Raw genomic sequence first — 27107 nt, 5'->3', positions numbered from 1 at the left:
CGTGGAAATATTACGCGCGGCTTCTACACGATCCTCCGTACTACTTTGCCAAACTTGTTAATAAAATGATTTATCGGCGAGCGCGTTCCCCTGGGACGTATTTTTCACGAACGCGAAACAAACAATGAAATGCATCGTTAATCGTTTCTCCAGTTTACTCGATACTCTTCTTATCGTTGTTTCCAACGCTTTGTACCCGAGTCGTAATAAATTAGCAAAGTACTTGATAACTTTGAAGAATAGAAGCCAAGAGAAACGTGGAACGTGAAACGTGCCTCATTATATCGAGCTCCTAAGGGGATTCCTCTCGTTTGCGATGGGAATTTTCCGAAACGCGAAAGTCTGCGCGAAAGGCGGAGGAAAGCTGTTTCAGAAAGTCATTATCGCTCGGCACGAGCTTTCTTCTCGACGAACCGATGCGGTTGCCGCGATTCCACGACTGTGAAAATGATTATTCTTGAGCGAAATCCGCGAGGCAGAGGAAGACGAGAGAGAGAGAGAGAGAGAGAGAGGAAGAAATATTCCCAACTTTAAAAGACCGTTACCTTTCCGAGCTTTCGCTCCGGAGACTTTTATTGTTCGCGCCCATTTTGCTTTTTTACTTTTGTTACCTATAAAGCGAGCAAAAGGTAAAGCAAGGAAAATAATAATAAGGAAGCACGAGAGTTAAATGCAACGTTACGGCGAAAGGTCTTGTACGCTTTCCGAAAGATTGGTAAATATTTTTAGCGTAATTCGGTGTAGTAATAAATCGACGTTCGAAAGCCCGAGAAATCGGCAAAGCGAACGCGACGAGGGATAAGACGAGAGAGAGAGAGAGAGATTCGACTGGTACATCGCTGACGGAACAATTTCATCGTAAGCCGAGAAGGACGGTTCGTAGTTGCAATCGATATCCACGTAATACTTGCGAGTACTCGAGTTCGGTCCGACGCCTCCGGATATTCCAACGACGAGCTTTCCAATCGAGAATTTGCTCTCGCTCTCTTTCCATCTATCCATCTTCCTCTTTCCCCGTTACTTCGCCTCCTTATCCTTAGATACCGGAATGCTCGGACTTTCCAAGCAATTACAGTGGCTCTCCAATGAACTCTGCTGACTGGCTAGAGTTTCGCGCCGAGTCGACCTTTGACATCTCGGGAACAATGAAAAAAAATTTCATTTCTCCGAATAGGTCGAATCGAGCAGCCGATCGCAATTTTTTCTTCGAAATTCTTGCATCGTCGAACGAGTCGTAAACAAATCTATGCAGAAGGGCGTTCCTGGATACAGCGAACGATATATTCACGAGCGGGTTTCGATTCAATTTCTTGGCGAAGTCTTGCGCTCGCTACGCCGAATGTACTGTAACTCGATACTTTTCTTAACAAAAGATATTTCTTCGTCGGGGGTGCGCAAAGGTAAGAGGCACGTCGAGAGGGAAAAAGGAAGAGAACGAATTTCTACTCGCGACGGCCTAGTGGACGATTCCCGATACTTTGGAGTAGAAAACTTGTAGTACCTCTTCTGGAGGGACGCGAAGAGTCGCGGGAAAGAAGAAAGAAGCGAAAGGGGGAGAAAAGAAGCAGAATCGAGAACGCAAAGTCGACCGAGCTCTTCGACGGCCGTGCATCCGAACGCGTAGATACGCTGCGTGCTCTCTTATCTCTGCTCCGTGTATACTTTTGCCTTTGCGTCCTCGCCAAAGGAGACGAAAAAAATTTTTCTTCCTGTATCGCGTTCGTCTCTCTTATCGAGAAAACAACAAATATTGGCTCGTACTCGGTTTATGTGATATTTGTATTTATTTGTTTCTTTTTTTTTCGTTCCTTCTCCCTTACTCCTTGGAGAGCAAACGGAGTCTTTTGGGAAATAAGAGAGACGGGCGCGTGTCGTCGAGCCGGCCGAATTCTTACACGTACGTGCACGCGCGTACGAATACGCGGAGCCCGATGGATATAGCAGCGAGTCGACTCGATCGCAACTTTAAATGGAATCGGTCGGATTCCGCTGATCTATTTCCTTTTTTTATCCTTTGTTTGTTTGTTTTTTTTTTTTTTGTGACACGGATCGCGAAATACGAGACGAAATTTCCGAGAAGGACTATTTGTTTATTAGGCGTTCGGTAAATCGCGTCGGGCAAAAACCGATTTCTCTCCGACAAGGTCGACTCGATTTTTGTTTTCGAACGTGCTCGCTATCATATCGATGGTCGGCGTCGGTGCGTTCGGCAAACGAACGGGCAATTAACGGATGGTGCAATTAATCGATCGACGAACGGCGGGAAGGCAGGAGAGCGGGGAAGAGAGAAAGTCGATTCTTCTGGTTGCGCTCCGGTGGCAACTTTAAACGTTTCGGACCTAAATCCTCGCGGAGAGAAGATAGCGCTCCTCGTCGATGGAACGATATCGAGATATCGTATTAATACCGTACAAAATATAAAACGAGACGCCACAACGAGGGAGAAAGGAACGAAAGGTTCCGGGTTTAGTTTCGATACGTAACCGGCGTGCTAAATGGCGAACCGACCGAGAGAATCCGGTAGAACGTGAACGAGCATCGACGTTTCGGAGTTGAATGGCATACGCGACACCGCTTATTACCGTTCGTCTCGTGACTTATTACCGGTCACGGTAATAACGGCTACGTCGAATTTATCGGCGCCGTGCGTTAACGCGATATCGCGAATCGAGGTCGATATATTCCACGAGAAGGTCCGTGGCAACGTTCGCCCCCTGTCAACGCGCTTGTTACATTCGCCGTATTCGTTTAGTCGATCGAAGATTATTAGACGATCGAAAAGATTCGTCGAATCTTCGATCGTACCGAGCCGAGCGCTCGCTCGGAATCCTCGCGGCATACAAAGCGATCCTGCGAAGCGATCGATCGAAAGTGACTGACGACGATCCGTTCTACTCGCGAATTTGATTTCGCGATTCGTGGGAAACTCGATCGATCGCTTAATCTCGAACAACGATCGTCCCGACGATCGGCGAAACGCACCTAGAGACACGATAAGCGAGAACGAAGAAAGAGTTCGCGGGCGCAAGGGCCGCCTATCGAAGTAGAAAGGTCCGAACGAGGTCGTGTCATTTCTTCCCGCGGGGATGTAACGTCTAGCTAGTCGAAGAGGCTGGGGACGACGGACGAACGAAATGAAAAGTGGAGTGGCACTCGTGGATTCGAACAATGCGATAACGCTCGTACGAAACGAACGCGTAAGCAGCCGGCCAGGAGCTTTCTTTTCGTCGGTCGGCTGTTAGAATACGCTCGTTAAACGCAAATCTTGTCCACGTTGGAGAGAAAGTGTCACGATCGTTACAAATCATATTTTCCTTTCAGACGTGCAGTGGCTGATTTGTTCCTGCGTTCTAATGGCGACGGCGGTCCTTTCCTGCCGGCGAAGCGAATTTCAATGCAACAACGGCCATTGCATCGCGTTGAACAAGGTTTGCAACGTCGTCGACGACTGCGGGGACGGAAGCGACGAGGTCCGTCAGTGCTCGCGTGAGTAATCCCTTCGAAACGTTATCGGTGCCCGGCCTAATGTCGAGGACGCAACGACCGTCTTTTCCTTTCTCCTCCCTTCGAAAAGAGAAGCAAAAGAAAAAGCAACGTTGTGCGAAGTTATCGATTTATGCTAACGTGCCGCGGCAACGCGAACGCTTTAATATTCATGCGTTCATCGATTTCGCAAGGGCGCACGAGTACCGAAGCCTTTACGTTCCTTCATATTCCGTTCGATCCTTCGTTTTCAAGTGGGATGGAAAGAAAGGGAGGGAGGCGTAGCGCCTAGTCGTAAGCCTACCGGGAACTTTCCAACTTTCTCCATTATTTACGTAAACGATCGAACCGAGTAATTGCTTTACGCATTTATCGTCGTCGTTTAACGACGTTTACTGCCAGGATAACGATTATACATCCGTAAAAGGTCTTGGAACGAGATATCGTCCCTTTTAATTTATCATCCCCATCGGTCTTAATACGGATAGCCGAGATTCGAGCCGGTGCTATACGATACGGAAGTTTCAATTTCGACGATAACGATAATGACGTTGATAATGACAATTAACGAATGGCAATGTGAATTTTGCCACGGAACTGCGTTCGCCGTTTTCCCCGTTAATGAGAATTCCATTTATGATTCGCGGCTTTGAACCGATATAAATTCCGACGAAACGAATTCGACGACGTAGAAATTTACGGGACCTTCCTTTTATTAATTATTTATTACAAAGCCGCAATTGCCGATACATTTGATATCGGCGATCTTCCACGTATCGCAATTCGATGCTCCTCCCTCGCTTCGAAACTTTCCCGATAGAAAATATTTCGGGTTTATTAAATACGGCCGAGTCGGGCGAGTACGCGATAATAAAGCGGCCTCGCGCGTTAAGATTTCCTTACTCGGGGAACCTAACCGACGAGTTTTTGCGTTTAACTTTGTCGTTTCTCGTCCTGCTCGTTCCGTATAGACGCGATCGAACAAAGCGAATTCGTTCGGTAACATCGTTCTACCATTTACCGTAAATAATTCGAATCTGCAGCCCGTTGTGAAACGAGGTTCCACGCGATTTAACCTCCGCTCGCGGTTTCTGGACGAGCGACGCGTCCCTGTAGTAATGCACCGACGACGCTAATGGGATTGTTGTGCTCTCGCCTACGAAGTAGAAACGCGGCTGTCCGAAAGGACATCGATTCGTCGAACGAATATTTTTCCGCTTCCGCGCGCTTAATTAAGAAAGAAAAATGAAGCCGCCCGTATTTCGACAGTTTGGAGCACTTTTCGAAGGAAAGAAGACGCAGCAGCGGCGGCGGCGAAGATAAATATGACAAATTTTTTGTTCTCTCGCCCGCGACGCTCTTAATCTCGTTCCACCTTTCTGGACCGGACCGTTCGCCGTCCTAAGCACGGAATCGACCTATTTGTAAAAGACGACGGACGTTTTCTTTGCTCGAGTGCCCGTGTTATCGACAGATCGTGATAAAATGGGGCCGGTTTGACCGAGGCTTTCGTCGTCTTTTCGGCTCTCCCGAATCCGTTCTCCCGTCGGATCTCCTCGGGGCACCTTTTTATTCCAGTGCGCGGCGCAACCTTAAACAATGTCTACCGTTAACAATGCTCGCACGCTTCGGTGCACCGATCCTCGTTTCCAAAACTTTCCGAAAGTTAATCTCCGTCCTCTTCGACGAAAATAACGGATCGAGAAAGTCGCAGAGATTTTACTAATAATGATAGGTTCGGTAATAACGGGGATCTAGTAGCTAAGAAAGCGAGGGAAGCTTCGGAAACAGGGCTATATTCGTCTCCGACGAAAATGCTCGTATAGCCGCGGACGGCTCTCGTGGATAATTTCTCGATGATGGCGGACACCTGGAAGGTGCGAGATAGGTGAGTTCGTCGTTGCGAAAACGTATCGATCGTCATTCGGAAAACGCTTTCGCGCGAAAGCTGGAGGATGCCTTGTAGGAAGGATTTGGTAGGAAAATTCACGAGTCGAGGGTTCTAGGAGCTCGCTTACTACGTACCAAGAGGCAGCAGCGTGCCTTCGGCGTCGTACGGGCGATAAAACCTATCACCGAAATACGTTCGAGTAGCGTTCGAGGCGAGCTTTCGGAGCACCGAGTGCAGCGAATACGGCTGCCGCAGCGGCGACCGTCGGCAACGTCGCTCGTACCTAGGTCTAATCCGCAGGCTTTCCCTAGGATGTTCGTTACGTTCCCCTTGCGAAAGCGGATTGTCCCCGAGTGGGAATACACGTCTGTGCGCCCTGCAATTAACTTAAATTATAGCCGAGCTCTTGCGTTATGTCGCTAATCCCTGCATCGAGTTTACGATCCTTTCGAAAAGTCTACACGCGCGAGTATCTCCCTACTCGATAGCTTTCTCGCTACGAGCCGCATTCGTCATACTCGACTACGCTATTTGAATATTTCAGAAAGGTCTGAAATTGTTTACGCGCTGCTACGCGCAGAGATAACGTCACGTTTTCCAGAGACATCGCCGGGAGCTAACCTTCGGATATTGCCGCAAACTTTATGCGACGCTGCCTGGAATATCCTCTGCCGCTCGTACGTCTGCTATATTTTAATCGCCGCAGCAGTCGCTAACTTTCCGACGAACGGGGTTTAGTCCGGTACTTTAACAGAGATCTCAGCCGGACGATGTAACGCGGTCAGCTTTCGTTTCGAGAGTCAATGTCCGCGCGGTGTACGGGTCTTGAAACGGGAAAATACCAAAGTTAAATACTACGCGACGATTCGCGCTCGAACGAATGTACTTTCCGCGCCAAATTCGCTGTATCCCATAATACGCCGTATCCGTTATAATCGAAGGAGCGCAATGGAGTGCTAAGAGATTTTGCGGCCGATAGGAAAGATAAGAAAAAAGTGAACGAAGGCTCGCGCGTAGCTTCCCGTTTTCCCTTCGACGAGGATAGGCGCTGCCATCCGACGTTGGTTTCATCGACTCGATTAAATCGATCGCTTCCGACTCGGAGAACATCGCTCAAAAGAACTTGCTCGTTCGCCTCTCTCGTGTCGTACTACCTTCTGCAAGGAAGAAAGGGAAAAACAAAGAGAGAGAGAGAGAGAAATAAAAGGAAAATGGTTCGTTCGCCTAGGTTCGTCGGCTTGCGCGTCCTCGCAACGATCGATCCATTAACGAAGCGTTGATTCCCAGTCCGCTCAAAAACAAAACCTTTGGTCGCATTAATTAATGTCTATCGCCAATTTGGTATCGATTTCGATCCAGCGGTACCAACAGTTTTTATATTTTGACGAGTAGCGAACGCACCCTAAAATACGTATCGTTTATACGTCGAGTTGTATCAAAGTTTACATAAGATATATCGCGTTACTCAATGCCGCGCGATGCGCGAAATTTAATACGGTCGGTGCTCGCTCAGGGACTCTTTGGCGGGCTCGCTACGCGATCATAATGCTTTGCTCCGATGTTATTCGATACCGTTAACTAACTTTATAACGATACGAGTAAAATTGCAGACGATATCGATATTACGCGAGGGTTGTAAAACGAAAAATAGAACTTTGCTCCCACCAACTCGATGAACGTTCTTTTATATCCTTTACGCCGTCTAGTTACGTACATTGATCGAACGTAACGATAGGTTTCGATCGTTAACATCTTTCATCGGTTAAATATCGTTCGAGCTTTGTGAAACCGCCGAAGGAATACTTACGTTTGTACTTTAAAAGATACGAAAATTATTATCGGTCTTCAGTTTGAGCAGATCGGAGAAATCGAAACCTACGCAAAAAGATAATTAACGATGTACTCCCACGTTCTTGGCTCGATCGACGAAAACAATCGAGGTAATAACGCGTCGTACTTACGAGGAGTTACTCGCGGCGACGCTTCTTTCTCGTCCTCCTTGCGATCGATTTTCTCGCAATTCTCATCGACGGATTCCATATTTATATCCATGTTGGCCATGGTCGAAGCATTCGCGCGATCGGACAATTCAAAGTTCCTCGAATTGTCATCGTACATGGAAAGCAGGGCCGATCTCGAGTCGTCCAAATCTAAGGAAAATAATAAGGATAAATATGCCGGTCTCTCGATTTTTACCATACGGGTCGAAGGAAAATATCGATCGGTCGAATACCTTTGATCATAAGCGCTTCGTTTAACGCGAAAGACGTCGCGCGACTCGCGTTCGTCTCGCAATCGAAGTTATTCGAAACGAACGATTTCGAGGCGTCGAGTACGTTTTTGCGTATCGTCGAAGGCGTGACGCCGTATTGCACTTTCTCGATCTTTCTGACCCGTGGGTAGCGAGGAGGAGACCTTTTCGAAGTTTGCGGCAATTCGAAATCTTCGACGTCCTTTTCGTCGTTTCGAACGAATGTCATTCTCTTCGAGTCGCACTCGATCGCACGTTCTTCCTCCGCGCGCATCGTAGATCGCTTCTGCTCGTCCTTTCCCTCGAAGCTCGTTCGTTTCGCGATCGATTCGGCGTTGCTCGAAAAGGACAATGACTTCTTGCCGTGCGTCTTTTGGAAAGACGTCGCTACCGCGAAACTCTCCGCGCTCTTCGCATCGCGCGTATCTTTTTCCTTCGTCTCGTAGTCGGAGAGAAGATTCGTCGATCGTTTCGGATCGTTCGTCGAAACAGAAACGACAGCCTCCCTGTTGGACGTCCCTTCGGAGGTATCGTCCCTTATGCACATCTCCTCCAAAGCGATCGTGTTAACCGACATCGAATCTAAAAGACGAATTATTTCAATCGCTCGCGCAACGATCGATACGTAGTGGTACGGGCGAACGTATAGGAAGCAGGAGAATCGAGTACCGGAATCGATCGGCGGCAATTCTTTTCTGAGCTCCAACTCTTGCCACTTGCGCGGATAATTTAATCGTACTCGTGACAAATTTATCTTCGGCGGTGGCATCTCCAACAGTTTCACCGCTCGTTCCTTCCTATCCTCCTCTTCTTGTCTTTGCAACGATTTTAACTACGACGAGAAAAGAAAACGCGCGACGTGAGATCGCTGTATCGGTCGACGTATCGTGCAACAATACCTCTAGTTCCCTCGAATGTAGTTGCCGCTTGCAACAGTCGATTTCGCTCCTCAGGTCGACCAATTTTCGCTCCAATTTCTCGTTACACACCATCGCTTTGGCTAATTCTATTATTTTTAATCTCGTCCTTATCTCATCGATCTCTCTCTTCCGCTCGAATTTTTTCTCCAACTCGTTAAGCTTAAACTCCAGTACCATCTTCTCGATGCAAACCTTCTTCAAGTCGATCTCCGTTTCCTTTCGTTTCTTAGCCAACGGAAAATTCTCGTATTCGGCCTGTCGGTGAGAAAAAAGAAAAACGAAAGAAGAGAAGAAGAAGAGAAAGGGAAAAAACGAGTAGGATTACTCACCTGATAGGATTGCCAAATTCTCTGGTATTCGCCTAGAATCTCTCGATATCGTTGCATCTCGTACGACATTAATTTCGAACGATCGTCCGCATTCGCTTCGATCATTTCGATCCTTTGCTTCGTTTCTCTCACCTCTTCCCGCAACCTGACAACGAGTCGTAAGAAATCCACGTAAGAATCCCTCCTTCTTATTTCTACTCGCGTTTATCAACGTTAGCGAGTTTCAATGGCCGTACCTTTTTAAAGTAACGTTCGACATCGATATTACGTCTTCCGCATCTTCTATCTTTTTCTTAAGCTCCTTTCTCTTCTCGAGCTTCATTAGAACGTTTCTTTTTATCTTCCTTATTTCAGCCTGAGTTTCTGCGAAAATAATCGTCGTTATATTTCACGTCAGTTTTATGCGCCAGTCCGTGCCGAGTCGACGATCGGACGATAATGCTCTCACGAAAGAAGTAAAATTATTTCTTACTGCCGTATGATTCTTTATAGGCGGCAATTTCCACGTGCAGGCAAGCTTCCAGAATTTCGACGAAGCGTGGATCGTCGTAAGGTATTCCTTCCTCGTCCATGTTACTCGTGATCTGGTCGAACGAACGATTCGATTCAAGCGGTAAAGAGGAGGATCGTACGAATCTAGCGTTCATTACCTTATCGCGATTATTTCCCGTTGCCATCGTTTAGCCGTCGCTCGGAAAATCGGACGCTCCAACGACGACGACGGGTCGTAAGCCATTTGCCAAGAAAAAACCACCGGGACGAAAATAGAATTTAACGAAAAAATTGCGATCCCTTTGGAATCCAGAATCCGGCGGTACAAATGCGTTGGATCGAATTTGCCCGCTGACTTTGCGCCTTTGTTCTCGCGTGGCGCAAATAAATGAGAAACGATGCTTCGATCTCAAGTTTTAAAGTACAACTTGAAACGCGTAGTATCCGGCTCTCCGCGTCTCTCCCTCTCTCGCTCGCTCGCTCGCTTTCTTCGCTCCGTCGGTATCTCTCGGACCGTTTCTTACCGACGCCGTTGCGCGACGATTATCGATGTATCCGAACTCGCAGATTTTTTATTCGCACTTACGTCCTCGAAGTTAACGTCGCCTCGAGTATTATCATCGTCCGATAATATTAACAAAGTGCACGCGCGAGATTATAGCGGAGATCTAAAAAGTACATAAAAGCATCGAACTTGGAATATTTAAAGGGTAAAGGCGATTACGCGGTAAGCCTCGAGATTTCACTCGCCTTTTCTCAGTTATTTTATCAATTTTATCGTACGCACGGGAGAATAGGACGGGAGATGGTACGGCGGCAACCGGCTACAAACGTAATCTTCCTTCGGAACGAGTTCCGAGAGATAATCTCTTGCGGATGAGCGTAACGCAGGCATTATTCGGCGCATTAAAAGTCTACAACGTCTTTAAACTCTATCCGCTGCGAACGCGCTTACGGAGTTGAGAATTATCGTGTAAAAAAAAAAAAAAAAAACGTGCGTGCTTTAACCGCGTCAGAGAAATTTCGTCTCGTTTTCTTACGCGTGGTCCTTCCTACGGACTGTTCGCTCTTCCTCTGCAACGATCGTTCTTTTTTTCGTTACACGGGCGTATCTCTCGTGACCCACATGCCGAGCGCGGAACGATACGTCGTAGATTGGTTCTCGTCGACGGTAAAGACGGCAAGGGGCGGAAGAAGAGGGGAAGGGTACAGAGAAAAAGCGTGGCGAACGAATATCTCGCGAGCATCGCGGAGATAGTCGCGTGGGTGAGAACGCGCGACGAGAGGAAAGAGGAGCGAGCGTATATGGGAGGACGAAGTAAAAGGTAAAAAAGAGTAAGGGACGGCGAACGAGAAGGAGAAACGGAGAAAGAGAGAGCCCTGTGGGCACTCGTCGGCCCTATTGAAAAGGATATTCGCTCTCACCGACCATTCTTCCTCGAGAGCGGCCTGTCTACGCACGTTGAAAAGCTACGCCGAGGAGCGCGTTCGTCGACGTCCTGCGAATAGCACGCGTCACGGCGATTGCGCCAAAACAAACATTACCATTTCCAGTTGTTCGCTGCTAGGATACCAAAACAAAAACAGAAACGACGACGAAGCTTTACGCGAGCTTCCTTCCCTTCCGTTCGCCTTCGACCGAGCTCTCGTTCGAACTACTTTTGTGTCGTGCGACGACCGTATTATCCCATTATCGTTACGTATCCCAGATCGCATCGGAAACGCGACGATTTAACGTTCGTACGATACGAATTCGAAAATTCGTTCGTTCCGTTGTACGCGACAAATCCGACGTAATAATCGCGTCCGCGCTTACGAAGCGGAAAGGGATTCGAGTTGAAAAGTTTTGCCGGTGTTTCTCGAGCTGGTTGGTCTCGCGCGACGTTGCGTACACCGCGATCGCTTGGGACGAAACGTTTCCAGCGAAAGAAAGAAACGTACGTGATACCGTTCAAACGAATGTAAATAACGAGCGTCGCTTTGTGCGAAAGATAAGAAAAAAAGTCAATGTGTACACTTTCGTAGAAGGAAACAGACGGTGTACCGCGTCTGAGTCATTCTCTTTCTCCTCGTGTCTCGCGATGAATTTCAAAAGCCGACGAGCGCGCACTGTAAATTCTATAAAACCTTTAAGGTAACGACGAAAACCCGCGCGAACGCCATTCTCCCTCGTACGTACCGTACGTACGTACGTGTACGTCGACCGTCCCGTACACGCGCGAATATTTTCCGGGGAAACTCTACGTCGTAGAAAATCGTTCGTAGGGTTTCGAGATGAAACGGCAATGCACCGAAATGTACTACGAGTCGAACAGAAATATTCCATTCCGTCGTCCATTTCGAATTGGCTTCGATTAATCGGTCGGGCCAACAACGATAACGCGCAGCTTCCATTTCTCCATCGGACTCGCCTATACGCGCGATATTTCATTTTTATACTTTTATAGCCTTCGCATTTCGAGCCTTTACAAATAGTCGATTCGAGTCGGTCAACTCGCAGTACATACGCGTACGTGCCGCGTTTATACGAAAGATAGGAATATATACGTACGTACGTACAGACGCGTAGCTTTTTTCCAAATACTACGAAGCACGATCGATACGTTTAGTCGCGAGCGACGACGAGAAGCCCGCGGCGAGCAATAAAAATCCTTCGCTCGGACGTTTCTCGTATCCTGTTGTTCCTCGAGTCGCGCGGCACGAGAGAGAGAGAGAGAGAGAGAGAGAGAGAGAGAGAGAGAGAGAGAGAGAAAGCGAATCGAGAAGAAGCAAATAACCCAGAGACAACACGAAGGCGAGACATGACTTACGGCGGTAACGACGATTCTCGAATGCTACCGACTACGCCCCTCGGAATTTGTCTTTTCCGAAAATGCGACTTTCTCTCTCTTTCTCCCTCCCTTCTGTGAGTTTCGTCTTCCACATTCGCACGCCCTCGGCGACGCGTCAAAGTCGCGTAAACCGCTACGACTCTCGACACAAAAGAACCTATCCACTCCGAAATCTTCGTCGCGTAGACTTCCCGCAGCACGGAGTACGTTGTCGAGCCTTTGTTCGCCATTCTATTCCTACCAAGTTCCATAAAGAGAGATAACGCAAATATCGGATAGACGAATAAAACGTGACGAAGCAACTCCTTACCGTTCGAACGAACTCGCGAGTGGTGGACATCGGCCATTGGTCAAACTCGACGAGCCTCGTCTCTCTCGAAACGCGAACGTTCCGTCTACGGCGATTCATATCTCTCGTAATTCAACGAGACCGACATCTACGATTTATTACCTATTTCTAGTACATCTTTCGAGAAATATTCCGTAAGAATAGTTCGAGGTGCTCGGAATTTTCAAGATTTATCGTAAAAGACGCGCTCGACCGTGCGATCGCGAGTAACTACGCTCGTTATAATCGCTTAATCGTGTACTTGGTTCGCTCCCAGATTCGATCGTTACTCCCAGAGTGCTTGCTAGGACGCTCGAGCGAACGTTACGGTTGGTTAGAGGGCTCGCGTAGGATCGATCTATCGGCCGATCTATCGATCGATCGTTGAGATCGGAAAGACGGTCGTAGCTAGGAACGATCGATTCGATGGAACGGCCAGTAGCCGATTAACAAAGCCTACTTCTAATTAGGAGTCAGAATTAGCCCGTTGATTAGAAATGGCATTGTGCGCTGTCCGTTCGAACCGCGTCCTCGATTCGTGACCAGCGTAGTTTTCCCAACCCGAGTACCAGAGCTACGCCGACGATACAGAGCTGCGCCGAGGACGTCCTACTCGTGGCTCTGGGTTTTGTTTGCCCGAACGTTGTCTCCGATAAATCGATCGGCTCTTTCGAGCGAGATCTTTCGTTCGGTCGAAAGTCGGCCGACACGAGCGATCGAGGTTCTCGTATCCTCGTCGACGGGAAGGAAGCCTCGATCTTACGAGCCTGCGAAGCCTCTCAACGACGCGACGCGAAGCGAGCGTAGGAGTACGATGGCCGAAGCCAAAGCAACTCGATCATCGAGAACGTGCGTTTCTCCGTTCGTCTGGCATCCTGTGAAAAGCCGAACCGCGGATTACATCGATCGAACAAAACGCGAATTCTCTTGGCGACGCAGCCACGCGCACGCTCTCCAACGGGCTATTAGCTTAATCGTGTTCCATTGCCGATCGCTTTCGGTAACACCTAGTCGGCCGAATCGACGATCGCCATCCTCGAGCTCGACCCAACTAAATAAAACGACCGATCGAAAGCGAATCGATCGGTTCGTTCTTTCGATCGGAGAAGAGATAAGCCGTAACGTACGTACGTGTAACGGGCCAAGAGTATCCTCGAGCACGGGCGAGATCCAATCTCGGAGAGTGCCGGAATAAAGTTACCAACGCGTCTTCTTCGTTACGAATTCAACGCGAGAGTAACAGTACGAAGGGTACCTTCGTACTACGTCGATACGAAATACGGGGGCGTAATGCTATCGAGCGGGGGCAAAAGTTTCGATCTTTCTCCGTCTCTCATCGTTTAAACGTAAATAACGCCTCGAGGAAATTCTTATTTGGACGTTAAGAAAATAATAATTTCTCTCGGGTGGCTCGTTCTAACGTCGACGTTGAAGTAATCCTTTTGTTTCAGCCTGTAACAAAACGTACTTTGGCGACGTAGGAAAGACATACGGTTTGGAATTGCATCGGCCGAAGGAAGACAAGGTGCCTTACATTTGCAAGCTTACCTTCACCGCACCCGGCGGCGATCTCGGTGATATCATACAGGTAAAAGAAATCGATGTCGGACGTAAGATCGATCAAACTCGGCTCGTTCACGGACGAGAGTATCTAACGCTAACGCCGAGCGATTTAAGATAATTTCTGATACGGGCACGTAGCTGGTCGAAAGGACAAAGTTTCGCGTTCGTCGAAGCGAGCGTACCAAGGTACCGCAACTATTCGAGCACCGAGTACGGTACGGCGCATAGCTCGAATTCGCTTCGTCGATCGAAATCGAGCGTTAGCCTTTGGAAGTAAAGTCGTCCTACGATAATCGCGATTTGAAGTATCACCTACTCGTAAAATTCGACTAACTTTTTAACAACGCATCGAGCAACGTTCGAGCCGCGTTGAAACGATATTCGTTGTCGTTGAAATTTCCTATCTCGTTACGTTCTCGCAGCTGAACTTTGACAGCTTCACCCTTGGCAAATTCGTTTCGTTCACCGCGGAAGGATGTCCAGACGGATCGTTGCAAATCTCGGAGGCGGAACGTCCCGACGTAGGAGGACTTTGGTGCGGTACGACGAGAGATCCAGCCATTTACTACAGCGAAACGTCCAGCGTCTCCATAACTTTGAAACTTCTACGACTCAGCAAGGATCAGAAGGCATTCAATTTCGATTTTCGGATGGCGTACAAGATGATCAGAAAATCCGACGCCGTTGTGCGCTACGGGAATCCTTTCGTAGGTACGTGATCCTCTTCGAAGCGAAATTCCAAATATTGAAAGCCTTCGCTCCTTCCGCTCTTCCACCTACTTTCTACGTGCGATTCGGCCATACGGCGGATAAGGGATAACGCTATATAACTCGCTTTCGAACAAACTCGATCCCTCAAATATTGAAATTATGCAACCGTATAAAGAAAAGCGCGTTTTATCGCTATTAAGACCGAGCGCGTATTAACCTTGCAAAAGGGGGAACAAAGGAATAACATTAAAGTGGCTATACCACGTGGTCAGGAATGACGCAGGTAACGACGGCGACGACGACGACGAGGACGACGACGACGACGACGTCGACGACGACGAAGGCAACGGTGAATACCGAGGACAGACCTACCGCCGAATATGCCAACACTTCGATGGCGATGCTGATGGTCGAGCAACACGCGGTAACGCCAACGAAATCAAGCTCGGAGCAGTATCTCGGTGATCTCATCTCTGGAACTTACTGCTCGAGAATATTCAGCGACTGCGACCAGAAGAAGTGCAGACTGCAGTCTCCGAACTTTCCCGGCCTTTATCCGCGTAATCTCACCTGTTACTACGCGGTAAGTCCATCCGAAGCTCGACCGAGAGAGCGAGCGAGCGAGAGAGGGAGGGGGGGGGCAGAGAGAGAGAGAGAAAGAGATAGGAAAGCTCGACATGAAATATTCGTATCGGGATAAAACGTGTCCACCGGAAAGTTGCACGTACCTACCTACCTACCTATCTATCTATGTACCTACCCATCTACCTCCCGAGTCCTTTGATACGGGAAAACGTAAAACTTGGCACCGACCTGGTTGAACTTTTCACGCTTCGTTGGACGTCATAAGCGGGCAATTGCGAGTAATTTGGAAAGTAAACGAACGCTTTTCGCACATGTAAGTCGAATTAATTTCTCACGATACCTGAACGTGTTCTCGATTCGTCAGGCGTCGTGCGCCGCGACAAACGGAATTAAAGTTCTCTCTTGCAGTTTGAACAAAGAGCGAGCTCGAACGAGTTTTCGATAGTACGCGACAGAGAGCTTATTCTCGAGTGGAACATTTGCATTCGCTTCATTCGAACGTTTCGATGTCGGATAGGTAAGGCAGCACGAGGTACCGCCGGGGAAATACGCCTTAATCTCGGTCGGACAACCAAGAGGTCAATTGGTCGCTGTAAGGTCTAGACCGGCGACGCAAGGCGAGTCACCGCCGCGCGAGCTCCACCTCTGGCAAGATTGCGACGTCATTCAGGTACGTAAAACGGAGCCGCGAAAATTGGATTAAACGTTGTAAATTCGTGGGGGAAGGAGGAGTGGTTGATACTCTCGTGGAAGCGAAGACGGAGAACGATGTTACGTGACCGTCCTACCGAGAAGGAGGGAACTTTATTTTACATAGGAATCCTCGGGCCACTTTTTCAAATCCCTAATTTCTTTTTCTTACGTCGCTCCGAAAGGAAAAGTGCAGCCGCAAGGAGAGCCGATCGTTCGTTCCCGAGGAAACAAGAGTTTCGTGAGAAAGAATAACGAAAAGTGCGAGACGATACGGCGAAAGGGGAAGAAAAATCGTACGACCCCAGGGATCGTCCTAACGTCTAGGGATAGACGTTGCGCGATCCTGCAACGTCCCTTCTTCGAACGAACTCTTTTTCCTCGTAGATTACGATAGCGAACCTGTATCGACGGATGTGATACGGCGTATCAAGAAGAGAATTTCATATTTGGCAGGATTACGTGACCGTCTACGACGGTTATACCACGAGGGATCCGGTGATACTAAAATTCTGCGGTGGCGGAGAACCAGTGCCCGAGGCAACGAGTAGCGGACCAGAAATTCTCGTAGAGTTCACAACGTCCCCTTACGGTACCTTTCTACATTCGACGCCGCAACGTTCCCTTCACGGATTCCAATTGGAAGTCCAGGTAGATTTGTCCAAGTAGGGAAAGAAAAGAGAAAAGGGAAGAAAAGGAGTAAGAAGCAACTTTTGAGAACTTGCACTCGTTCTCCTATGACAGAGAGTACGTATTTCTCAGGTGAAATTCGTCGACGCCGATTCCCCGACGTACGCGAAGAACAAGCGGTGCGAGTTTTGGCTGAAAGGTAACAGCGGAGGGGTGCTAGAGTCTCCGCGTCATTCTCTACCGAGGAACAGTAGCTGTCTCTATCATTTGCGCGGTGCCGGACCCGCTTTGCCCAGTCCCACGCCTCCGCGCCCTTTACCTAAATTCCCGGAGCAACGTCCCGGTACGGTATGGCGGAGACCGGCACCGGTCCCGCCGCAACCGCAGTTCCGCGTGTGGTTGTCGATTTTAAAGTTTCACGTCGGTATCACCGCTTCCGCCGGCACCGACGAGGATTGTTCGACGACTCTGATGGTTTGGGACGGAGAAATGATGCCCCTTGGGGAATGCAACGAAGCTTGGTAGGTTTTCCGCCGCGTCTACTATATCTATGTTCGATTTTGACGGACACGCGGTATTTTTTTTACGCTCGTAAACAAACACCGTCCTTTCGCGTCTACATACGTACGTACATGTGTTCACGTTATTGGAATCTCTTCAGCGAGAAGGAACGTCAAAGATACATCGAGAGACTCGGAGAAGCGACTTCGCAAGTCGTCGCACGTCCCGCAAACAACACGACTCTCCTCGCCAGATATTGCAAGGATAAGGTTCCAAGGACTTGCGATCACGCGATTCTTCAAAACGTCAGTCGTCCTTGCTCCCTCGGAGAAAGCTTCGTATCGTCCGGCAACAGCTTGACCATAGAGATGCGCATGATCGAGTCTACGGCTCTCAGGCGAGTCTATTATCATTATTTTTACGTCGATCGGCACCACCGATCGTCGGCGTTATCGTCGCATTTTATTTTTCATACGTCGTAATACCGCGAAATGGTGCGCTCAACCGTTCCGTAGAGCGTGGAAGAGAGAGAGAGAGAGAGAATAAAAGTAACAAGGCACGAGGATGCATCATACGGTCTAGTTAATCTTTTCCACCGGAGAGCATCCCCGGCCCTATTTCATCGGCCAAGTCTTTTATCATAATAACGTGCCGTTCGACGTTTCTCTTCAAGGCCCGTCAACTTTCGAGCTCTCTACGAGTTCGTCGATCTCCATCAGGACGGCGAAGCTTACGGCAGCGGACCGTGCTCGCGTGCCTTTTACAGCCGAAATCGGGACACCTATCCCGATCGTAGGTTTCAAGGACCTCGCGATATTTTCCTCTACGGTCGTGGTGGATCGAAAAATCTTAGGTAAGTTTTTTATTCGCGACGGTCGAACGAATCGAATCCATCGATGTCTCGCGTGCGTGATTCGAAGGGAAAGTCGAAGAACGAATGCGCCAACGCGGTTCAGCAAGGTTTTACTGGCAACGAGGAGAACGAGGCCGTGCGGTAGAACGAGTAGCAGTCGGTTTATCGACGCTTGCAAAACATATCCGTAGGTTCTAGCTCGGAAGCTCATAAAATATCTCTTACAATCGCGATCTCGAAGATTTACGAGAGCCGTAAAACGAATCGCGTAGGACCGCGAACGAGCGAGCCGCTGCTATACGTGCACCGTCTTTCGCGATTGCGTGGCTCAAGCTTTACGGACGAGCGGCAAAGCTTGTCGTTTGCGAAAAACGCCTCGATAGCGATCCGGACTGTTTCGTACGGCGCAGCAAATTCGACGAACGCGAACGCACCGACTTTTCCTCTCTTGGCAGAAACGAGAACGAATAAAATCGTCGTTCGACGGAGCACGCTCCGAGTCGTAGAAGAGATGAACGTTTCCAATATCGTCGTCGTCGTCGTCGTCGTCGACGACGTTAGAAAAAGATAGCGATTCGAAAGGATAAAAAGGATCGATGAACGTGGCTCGATTAAAATCGCTTGGCTCGTTTAACGATTAACGCGCATTCATCGTCGGCGATGCTCCTCTCGTAATCTTCCTGCAGTTATCGATCCAAAGTCCGTTCCTTTGGGTAACCGACGAAGCATGTAAATTCGATTAAGTCGCTGAAAGTGCAGCCTGGAACGGATTTTGCAGCTGCGTGTACCGCTTCGAGGGTGAACACGACGAGGTCGTCAAGCTGCGGTTCAACAGACTTCTCAACGGCAACCGAACCTGTCGCAGCGTTTCCTCTTCCGATTTCAATCGTCTCCTTTGCATCGGATCCGATAACTTCTCCCTCAAAGTAAGTATAAGCTCGAGCACGCTCCCCGATTATCGCCAACTCTAGGGGAAAGGAAAAGAGAAAGAAAGAAAAGTAAACGAAACTATCGGTCCGTAGCGAAGTACTTCGCGAAACGAAATACGAAAAAGAAAAACGAACGAAAGGCGGATCGCCGGATAAGTCCGCGAATCGTATTCTCCCGGTTCGCGTCACGAGTGACATCCCGAACTGAACCGTGCTCGCGATTGCGACAAAGACGCGGCAGAGATTGTGCCGGTGACGACGTTCGTCTCTCGAACTTGGTCGACCGACGCGAACGAAGTTTACCGATCTTCTCTCGACCGTAAAATAATAGATAGACGCGCGACTACTAAGTTTCTAAACGTTTCCAAAGCGAAGCGAGCTACGAACAAGTTTGGCGCGAATATCAAAATCGATCTCTTTTCGGTAGTTCCATTTTCGTATCCGGTCGATACGTTCGAAGAAAATTTTTGTATTCGAGTCCGAGAAGCGCGAAACAAGAGGAAAGGAAGATCTCGCCGAAAGCTCGTCCTCGATCTTCCGATCGAACAGTCAATCGCCTCGTCTACCAGCCGCGTAGTTAATCCGCGTAACGCGCGTCGCGATCGTTTCGTTCGATCGAAAGCCCTAAGAGATACGTAATACGTAATACGCGCATCCCACGCTCGTATTCGTGTTCTCGCAGGTGCTCGATCTCCCATGGCCTAACGCACCAGCCGTTCAACGCGACTGCTTTTGCTCGAATCGTTCTCTACCGATGAACGTTAAGTCCAGCTCGAACATCGTCGAGGTACACCTGACGGTAACGTCTATGAACGCTCTGGACGACTACAACAACATCTTCTTCGAGGGTACTTGGGACTTTGTCAAAACGTCGCCGTGTTTACAAAAGCGCAGAGTGAGAGGGCCTTCGGGGGTGATCAAATACAGATGGCCGCTCATCGACGAGGACGAGGTACCTACTTTTTCTACACTACGCTTCCCACTCGAGTTAGTTCGATCGACGCTCGATTATGCAAATGATTTTCAGAGAAACTGCGAGAAGCATCCTTGGCTGATCGACCCGGCTCCAGGACAATATCTCTATGTGCAAACGCACGGCTCGATCATGACGAATCGCAGCAAGTGCGCGACGAAAAATCGTATCGTTCTGCACAGCGGAGGGAACATTCGCGCCTTGGTGTGTCCGAAGCCGATCGAAGATTCCAGGCAGCAGATCGTGGAAATTTTTAGCGATGGCTGGTCCGTCGGTAGCGCTGATTTCATTCCGGTACCTAGTCTAGATCCCGTTAGAACGATCACCGTGGAGTTTTTGATCAGCGAGCCGGAACCTTACGGCGTCACGTGGCTCGAACTTACCAGAAGGTAATCGTCCTTTAATCGCCCCCGTCCCCGAATACCGTCGCTCTTCCTCTTCCCTTTCCCCGTTTTATTCTTGATCCCGTCGCGTGGCCTCGGATACGCGATGAGAGAAAAATGTTTATGATCGTTTAGGCCAGCTACTACGTCTACGGCCGGACTACAAATGGCCCGAGACTGCGAGCAACGATGTCCCGAATTGGACGCGTGCATAAACGCTTCCCTTTGGTGCGACGGAATATCCCACTGTCCCTCGGGCTACGACGAGGCTTTGACGCATTGCTCGGTGCTCCTTCGATTGCCACCTTTGCATCTTGGCCTTGGAGCTTTGGCTATTCTCACGATCCTCGCGGTCATCTTCCTCGTTATCTGGCGAATTTGTCGGCAACGGACCAGTCGCTCGATATCTCAGCACCGATTGAAGAGCATATCCTCGGAGACGGCGATAATCGAGGGAAAGGAAGTGATCTGCTGACACAGCGACAGTTCTGTGCGATACGTCGAGGTCGACCGCGTTACCACCGTGTGACGATCGCCATCATCCTTCGCCTCCGCCTCCTTCGCCATCCGTTTGATGTCAATGCCTTTGTCATCGTCGGTCAAGCTTTCAAGGAGTCTTCCTTCGGAACGGCTTATACGCTGTTTTTCCTTTCGAGCGTACGACTCTTTGAACTGCCTCGGCGCGGCGTAACGCGCAGAACTCTGTCTCCTCTGCTTTACGATTAACGAACTGAACGAACTGAACGAACTGAGCGAACTGACTTTCAAAAGTAAACGACGACGACGACGACGACGACGACGACGGTCGACTGCTCGCTGGCTCGGATCGTGATCGAAATTCTTTGACAGAACGGATCTCGCGTATTTCTTTTTCCTCCGTGCGCGAAAGCTCGTGTCCCGTAAACGTTTAGATGTCTTCAAAGAAACGACAAAATTGACGTACTCGAAGGAAGGAGGAAAGAATACCAAACGCACGCCTCCCTCTCAATCAACTTGGAACGAGATCCAAAGAGTACCGAGTTTCTCAAACTTTTGCAACGTCGTTCCGGCTTGAGTAAACCTGAGAGAGGGAGAGATAGATAAATAGATAGATGGAGAGAGAGAGAGAGAGAGAGAGAGTAGTAGTAGCGCGTCGGAGGTACGAACTCGAGACTAAAGTCCCGTTTACGTTACACCACGGAGAAGCCGCGATGAATGACCGAACTGTTTTAACGAGGACAATAAGTAATAAAATCCTAGTAATATCGCACCGTTACGGTAGTATAGATTTTCGCGTATCAGGACGGCGCGACGTCTCGCTGAACCTTACGAGCATCGATAACTTCGATATCGCCAACTGTTTCCTTCCTTGGTGTTTCCTACGATAACGAAATAAGAAAAGTTACTCGAACGATCATTTCTGAATTCTATTACCGATCGCATTCGCTCTTTATTTAATAGCCCAAAGGTTCATCGATACTCTCGGCTCGATCCTAGATACGTATATTCGAAGAAGAAGTAATTCGAGAATGATCCGAGACATCGAGCACTCGACGCGTTTAACGTAAAATTAAAAAAAAGAAAAAAGAGAAGAGAAAAAGAAAACTAGCTGGCCCTTCGTCGATTCTGGAATAAAACGCAAAGAGAAAGAAAGAGAACTTAACGGGATGAAAATGTCATACTATTTCCTCTAGAGATATCGACCAAACTACAAACTACAAAAAGTATCTATAAAAAAGTATGTGTGTGCGTGAGAGAGAGAGAGAGAGAGAGAGAGAGAGAGAGAGAGAGAGAGAGAACGAATTAATCTTATTCGATTATTAATCGATTTTAAGCGACGTGACTTTCGATTCGAGGGGCTGGACGATGCGGTCGGTAGAAATCGCGTAGTTTGAAACGATGTGATAAATATATACGATGCTGTTTTCCTCGAAGCTGTGCTTCGAAATTATTGTTACGTCCGATGACGCGACGTCGACGAAAAAGAAAAAGCTGAACGGAGAATTTCTCAAAGGTTCGAAAAAAATGGCATCGGCGTCGTTGTCACGGCTTGTACACCATGTTCATAATTGTAAATAATCGATTATTGACCTATTTATATAACGGTTGAAAATGCTACACACGTGCACGCGTTTGCCTCCGTTCGCGAACATTGGCGTCGCGAATTATTTTATTTATTTCACTGGCAGATCTTTGTAGCAACGCAACGCAATGCAACGCAACGCAACGGAGAACGGCACCGTGCCGCTTCACTACTAATCGATAAGTACTACGAATTTCGAGGTGAAGAGAGAAACGCGAATTCTTCGAAAGGGAAAAAGGAAAGACGCGCCAAAAAAAAAAAATACGATAAAGACAAGAAACAACAAATTCGAGCGAACGAGACACCGGTTGCGATCGATTCGGAATTATCCGTCAAATATATACATGTACTATATGTATTTTCAGCTAGCCAAAATCACCGCCATTCTTTTCATGATTAAGTATAAGTAAAAGTTAATTGGCGAAGGGTCGCGTTACGACGCTAAAAAAAAAAGAAGAAAAAAGAAACGACCCTCCACGACACGTTGAAAGAGGACAATCCTGCGATATCGACCGTTCCTACCGGTCGGTAGTGAGTATCGTTTTCGAAAGAAATCGATACGCGCGCCTATTATTTTTTAAATCGTTACTTATCGCTCCTTCTTCTTCTTCTTCTTCTTCTTTTTCTAATTATTATTATTCCTTTTCTTCGTTCGATAAGCCAAATTCGCAAAATCTGCTAAACGGTAATTAACGAAACTCACGCAAATCCATTTATTTTATCGATAACGATTCAGAGAACATAAGACTGATGGTACTTCGAGACACTTGCTTCAACGTCAATGAACACTTCTTTTTTTCATCGTGAAATATCAACGAAAATGTGATCCTCCAAACTGCCAGGTATTCGTACTCGATACGTATGTATGTACGTAGAGAGAAATTTTTTTAGTAAAAATCCATCGATATTCGATCGGTATTCGAGCCGAGAAAAATCAGGGTGTCCGTTTGAAAAATCAGCGGTTCGTTTTCTTCGGTCCGAACGACGAACCGATAAAACGAAGCTCCGGAGAGCGCGAAGAATTTTCTCGGTAGGAAAAAGAAAAAAAAATTACAAAAAAATTGTTTAAAAATTAAAAAAAGGAAGGAAAGAAAAAGGAAATTTTATTTCAAACGAACAAACGTGTCGTGCGTCGACGATGTGCACACGTACCAACGTTTACATGTTCTTTTCGAGACGTCGCGACGAGCGAGCATAATTAACTAACGAAGAAACAGGGTCGGCTCGAGCACGATAATTTGCGTGCACGCGCGTTATTATGCCTTTGTTCTTTCTACCGTACTTGGAAGCTTTTCCGTTAAAGCTCCGAATCGGCCGAAGAAAGCAGCACAAACCGTTCGATATACGAGTAGGAGGTATTCCAATACCGTAACATCGGCCTTTTTGTGTTTTTGTCCGCGACGATTGCAACGGGAGATATGATTTACATACTTGTTAATACTTGCAAAAGGCACAAAATAATTTTAGAATAAGCGTCGTATTGTCGGGAAGATATTTCTCTTTTTTGTCAAATTATCATCCGAGACAGACTCGAATAACTCGAACGTCTAGATTATGATTTGATCGAAGATAGGCATTCTATCGAGGAGGATAATTTTTCGAAAACGATAATATCGAGATCTTTCGAGAACGTAACGTTCTTTGGAGTGGAATGAAAGAAGAAAAAAACAGAGGGAGAGAGAGAGAGAGAAAGACGAAAACGCGTCAACTTGTAAGTGGAGGGTCGTTCGCGAACTCGCTGAAGAACCTCGCGTGTATCGATCGTACGAGCTCACAGCAACCAGAAACAACGAGGAACAACGGTCATTCGAGCGCAAAACTTGGTGCGACGAGCGCTCTCGTCACTCGGTAACAAGGGAAACTTCGTTAGGACGTCCTTTTTGCCCTTTCGTCTTCGGTCCCTTCCTTTTTCCACTACTTTGCAACGCACACCGCAACGCATTGCAATTTACCTTATCGAGCGCGAACGATGTCACGTACGATACTCGATAATAATTTCTTCGAATCTCAATTTCGTTATCATTTCTGTAATCCCGTCCTCTCGCTTTTTCATTACTCCTCGACGAACGATGCGCCCCGATCCCGGGAAGATTCGGAAGGATTCGGGATTTCAGGAAGCTCCTCTCCTGTAAATAGTTTTCTTCTAGTCCGTAAGAATTTTAAATGCTCTAGAAAAGCCGAGTGTAAGCCGCATAATACAAATATTATTAAATAACATTAATAATAATAATAATAATAATAACAACAACAAAATACAAATAAAAATGAAATAAAAATAATAATAATAATAATAATAATAATAATAATAATAATAATAATCACGTAGACGAATAGTCGTTATTATCACGATGTGAACCATATCCAGAAACGCGTTTATTGTGTTGAATCGTTTAAACGCGGCAGCGAAGAAAAATGATTCTTTTGTCTCGCCAACGTTATGATAAAATTGGCAAACGAATCGAATGGAATCGAATGAGATATTGTTTTAGAAGATTTTTACAACGAAATTAATGAAACGTCGTTTTTTGGAAATAATCTATCGCACTTGGTCGCTGATGTTTCACTTTTGAAACAATATCTTACTCGATATTCTCTCCTGAAAAAATCAAATGGAAGATAAACCGTAAGCTCGAACGAGTAACTATGCGATTAGCGCAAGTTCAATATTCTCGTTCGCTCTCTTTCGAGTTTGAAGACAAAAGTAGGAAATTATATATATATATATATATACGTACACATATACATACATATATATGTGTATATATATATATACGTACGAGCGTGTACATATGTATAGGATGAAATGGACATCGTGCTACCGAGACGAATAGTAATACGCGCGTTTCACGATTATAGATTGATTTATATCGTCGTCTCTCTCCCTTAATTTAATTTCGTAAATTAAGTTTAGAGCTCACCGACTGATTCTACTAAAGGTTTATAATCGCACAGAACTTTTATGAGTTCAAAGCCCGTCTTCAAAGACTGCCGAAAAACGCTTATTATTTCGAATCATCGATCTTACGCGAATCTTCGTGTCCGTTCATCGTAATTACGAATCTCTCTATCGACGTTAGCGACGATGACGCGCGAGTGTACTGCATACACGATTTGGCACAAATTCGATTCGTCCAATCGTTTTTGCTTCCTTCCTCTTTTTCTTTTTCTTTTTTTTTTTTTTTTTTCTTTTCCATACGATACGACCAAGGACAATTTTCACGTTGACCGAACTCGTTTTCTATATGTTACCAAGCTAATGCGTTTAATCCTAAAAGGAGTGCTAGTACGAGAAACTTTGGAAAATGATTCGAAGGCGAATAATCTCGCCGTTCCAATTCCAACGATTTGTCGTCTGGTTTGACAAATATTTACATGTATCGCGAAATAATGAAATCGTTTGATCGACTATATAAAAACGCCCATTTGTCGCTATGTAACGAAGGAAAGGAAAGAAAGAAAAAAATGCGAGAATGTAAGTAATAGAAACATCGACGGGCGTATTCGATCGTATTCTTAAACTTCTTCGGTATGGCGCGAAGACGATTATTAAACATTATTCTAAGAAAGACCAAATTATACTCTCGAAACTTTCGCAGCAGTAATTTATATTATTATCTCTTAGCAGCGAAACGTATTGTTTTTAGTGCATGCTTGTGCACTATGCGACAGTAAGGGAAAATTAGAAAAGTAAACAAGTAAAATAAAAAAGGAAAAAATAAAACAAAAAAAAAACAAAAAAGAAAATAAAACGAAATAAAAACACTCATGCATGAAGATCTCTTTCGATGGACGCTCGATTAGTACGGCGAAAATCAAGGTCAGCAAGAAATCTGACAATAAACTGACACGAATGGCAAACGCATACACGCGCGCGTACTTACTCGACACTATCGCAAAGCCACGGACGCAAGCACACGTACACGCACGCAGGCACACACACACACACACACACCCCCGAGCAGACACTCCTCGTATGCGCACACGACACGAATGTTTCTTAGTATATGTATGTATAACCTAGAAACGGGTTCGAGGATCAGGTGACACGATTCGCGCTGTCCGATCGTCGTCGTACAGCAACGACGTCGCCGTCTCGATCCTACGAATGATTCACAGATCCGATTTTTCCCATGATCCAGAAAGATACGAATTTTTCTTGGACTCTCTCGTTCGAAGAAGCGACATCGTACCACCTGATCTCGACGTACTACATACGACATATTGTACCACGATCATTCCTTCTACCGATAACAAAGAATTCTAACGAGCAATCATTGAGCAGTTACATACAATAAAACTAGTAAATACACCAAAGACGTGCTCGTATATGCATACGTACAATGTGCATACAGTTATTAATTATACCGTTACTAATTACCGATTCGTATATCGAATATGCGACATTTTTAATAAATTATTTTGAAGATTGCGTCTATCGTCTCTCACTCGCCGAACGCTCGCATCCTGACAACCTTGACGCGCGCTACAAGATTTTGTCTTGAATTTTTCCATAGAAAAAAAAAAAGCATTATTTTACACCATTTGTAATTAAATTCGTCGCCTCGTGTCGTGCTTACCGAATAAATTCGATATATGTTACCTCTTGGAAGAAAAAGAAAAAGAAAAAGAAATAACCTCCCTCTTTCAATCGGGCTTGAAACGTTCAATCGAATCGATTAAAATTCCTGCAAGCTTCTATTAG

The 27107-nt window shown here is 46.9% G+C and overlaps 2 protein-coding genes across 8 annotated transcripts in view; one reads left to right on the top strand and one right to left on the bottom strand.

Moving 5' to 3' along the window:
• LOC122630112 overlaps window positions 1-10169 on the bottom strand; it is a 40181-nt gene extending 30012 nt beyond the window's left edge. Inside the window, exons 1-9 of one of the 3 annotated variants that reach the window (XM_043814240.1) lie at window positions 9525-10169; window positions 9347-9458; window positions 9111-9237; window positions 8875-9019; window positions 8525-8800; window positions 8295-8457; window positions 7608-8207; window positions 7336-7524; window positions 7182-7249 (exon numbers count right to left, since the gene is read on the bottom strand). In XM_043814240.1, the coding sequence (XP_043670175.1) occupies window positions 7191-7249; window positions 7336-7524; window positions 7608-8207; window positions 8295-8457; window positions 8525-8800; window positions 8875-9019; window positions 9111-9237; window positions 9347-9458; window positions 9525-9551 (1698 nt within the window). In that variant the 5' untranslated portion in view covers window positions 9552-10169 and the 3' untranslated portion in view covers window positions 7182-7190. Of the gene's footprint in view, window positions 1-7181; window positions 7250-7335; window positions 7525-7607; window positions 8458-8524; window positions 8801-8874; window positions 9020-9110; window positions 9238-9346; window positions 9459-9524 lie in introns of all 3 variants that reach the window. The other 2 variants (XM_043814239.1, XM_043814238.1) reach the window with 2 other exon arrangements.
• The window catches only part of LOC122630111, a 53399-nt gene extending 26565 nt beyond the window's left edge, over window positions 1-26834 (top strand). For 4 of the 5 annotated variants that reach the window (XM_043814234.1, XM_043814232.1, XM_043814235.1 and 1 more), the window contains 13 exons: window positions 3322-3486; window positions 13977-14113; window positions 14511-14799; window positions 15072-15382; window positions 15902-16054; window positions 16531-16725; window positions 16837-17225; window positions 17366-17602; window positions 17879-18058; window positions 18837-18984; window positions 19670-19939; window positions 20015-20349; window positions 20479-26834. In XM_043814234.1, coding sequence (XP_043670169.1) covers window positions 3322-3486; window positions 13977-14113; window positions 14511-14799; window positions 15072-15382; window positions 15902-16054; window positions 16531-16725; window positions 16837-17225; window positions 17366-17602; window positions 17879-18058; window positions 18837-18984; window positions 19670-19939; window positions 20015-20349; window positions 20479-20818 — 3149 coding nt within the window. In that variant the 3' untranslated portion in view covers window positions 20819-26834. Of the gene's footprint in view, window positions 1-3087; window positions 3244-3321; window positions 3487-13976; window positions 14114-14510; window positions 14800-15071; window positions 15383-15901; window positions 16055-16530; window positions 16726-16836; window positions 17226-17365; window positions 17603-17878; window positions 18059-18836; window positions 18985-19669; window positions 19940-20014; window positions 20350-20478 lie in introns of those variants that run through there. The other variant, XM_043814236.1, reaches the window with a different exon arrangement.
• Window positions 26835-27107: the final 273 nt, after the last annotated feature.

This window comes from Vespula pensylvanica, chromosome 6 (genome assembly GCF_014466175.1).
Source record: "Vespula pensylvanica isolate Volc-1 chromosome 6, ASM1446617v1, whole genome shotgun sequence".
In the NCBI taxonomy this organism is placed as follows: domain Eukaryota; kingdom Metazoa; phylum Arthropoda; class Insecta; order Hymenoptera; family Vespidae; genus Vespula; species Vespula pensylvanica.
Note: the sequence above shows the minus strand (reverse complement) of the source record. Positions and strands in the feature narration are given on the sequence as shown.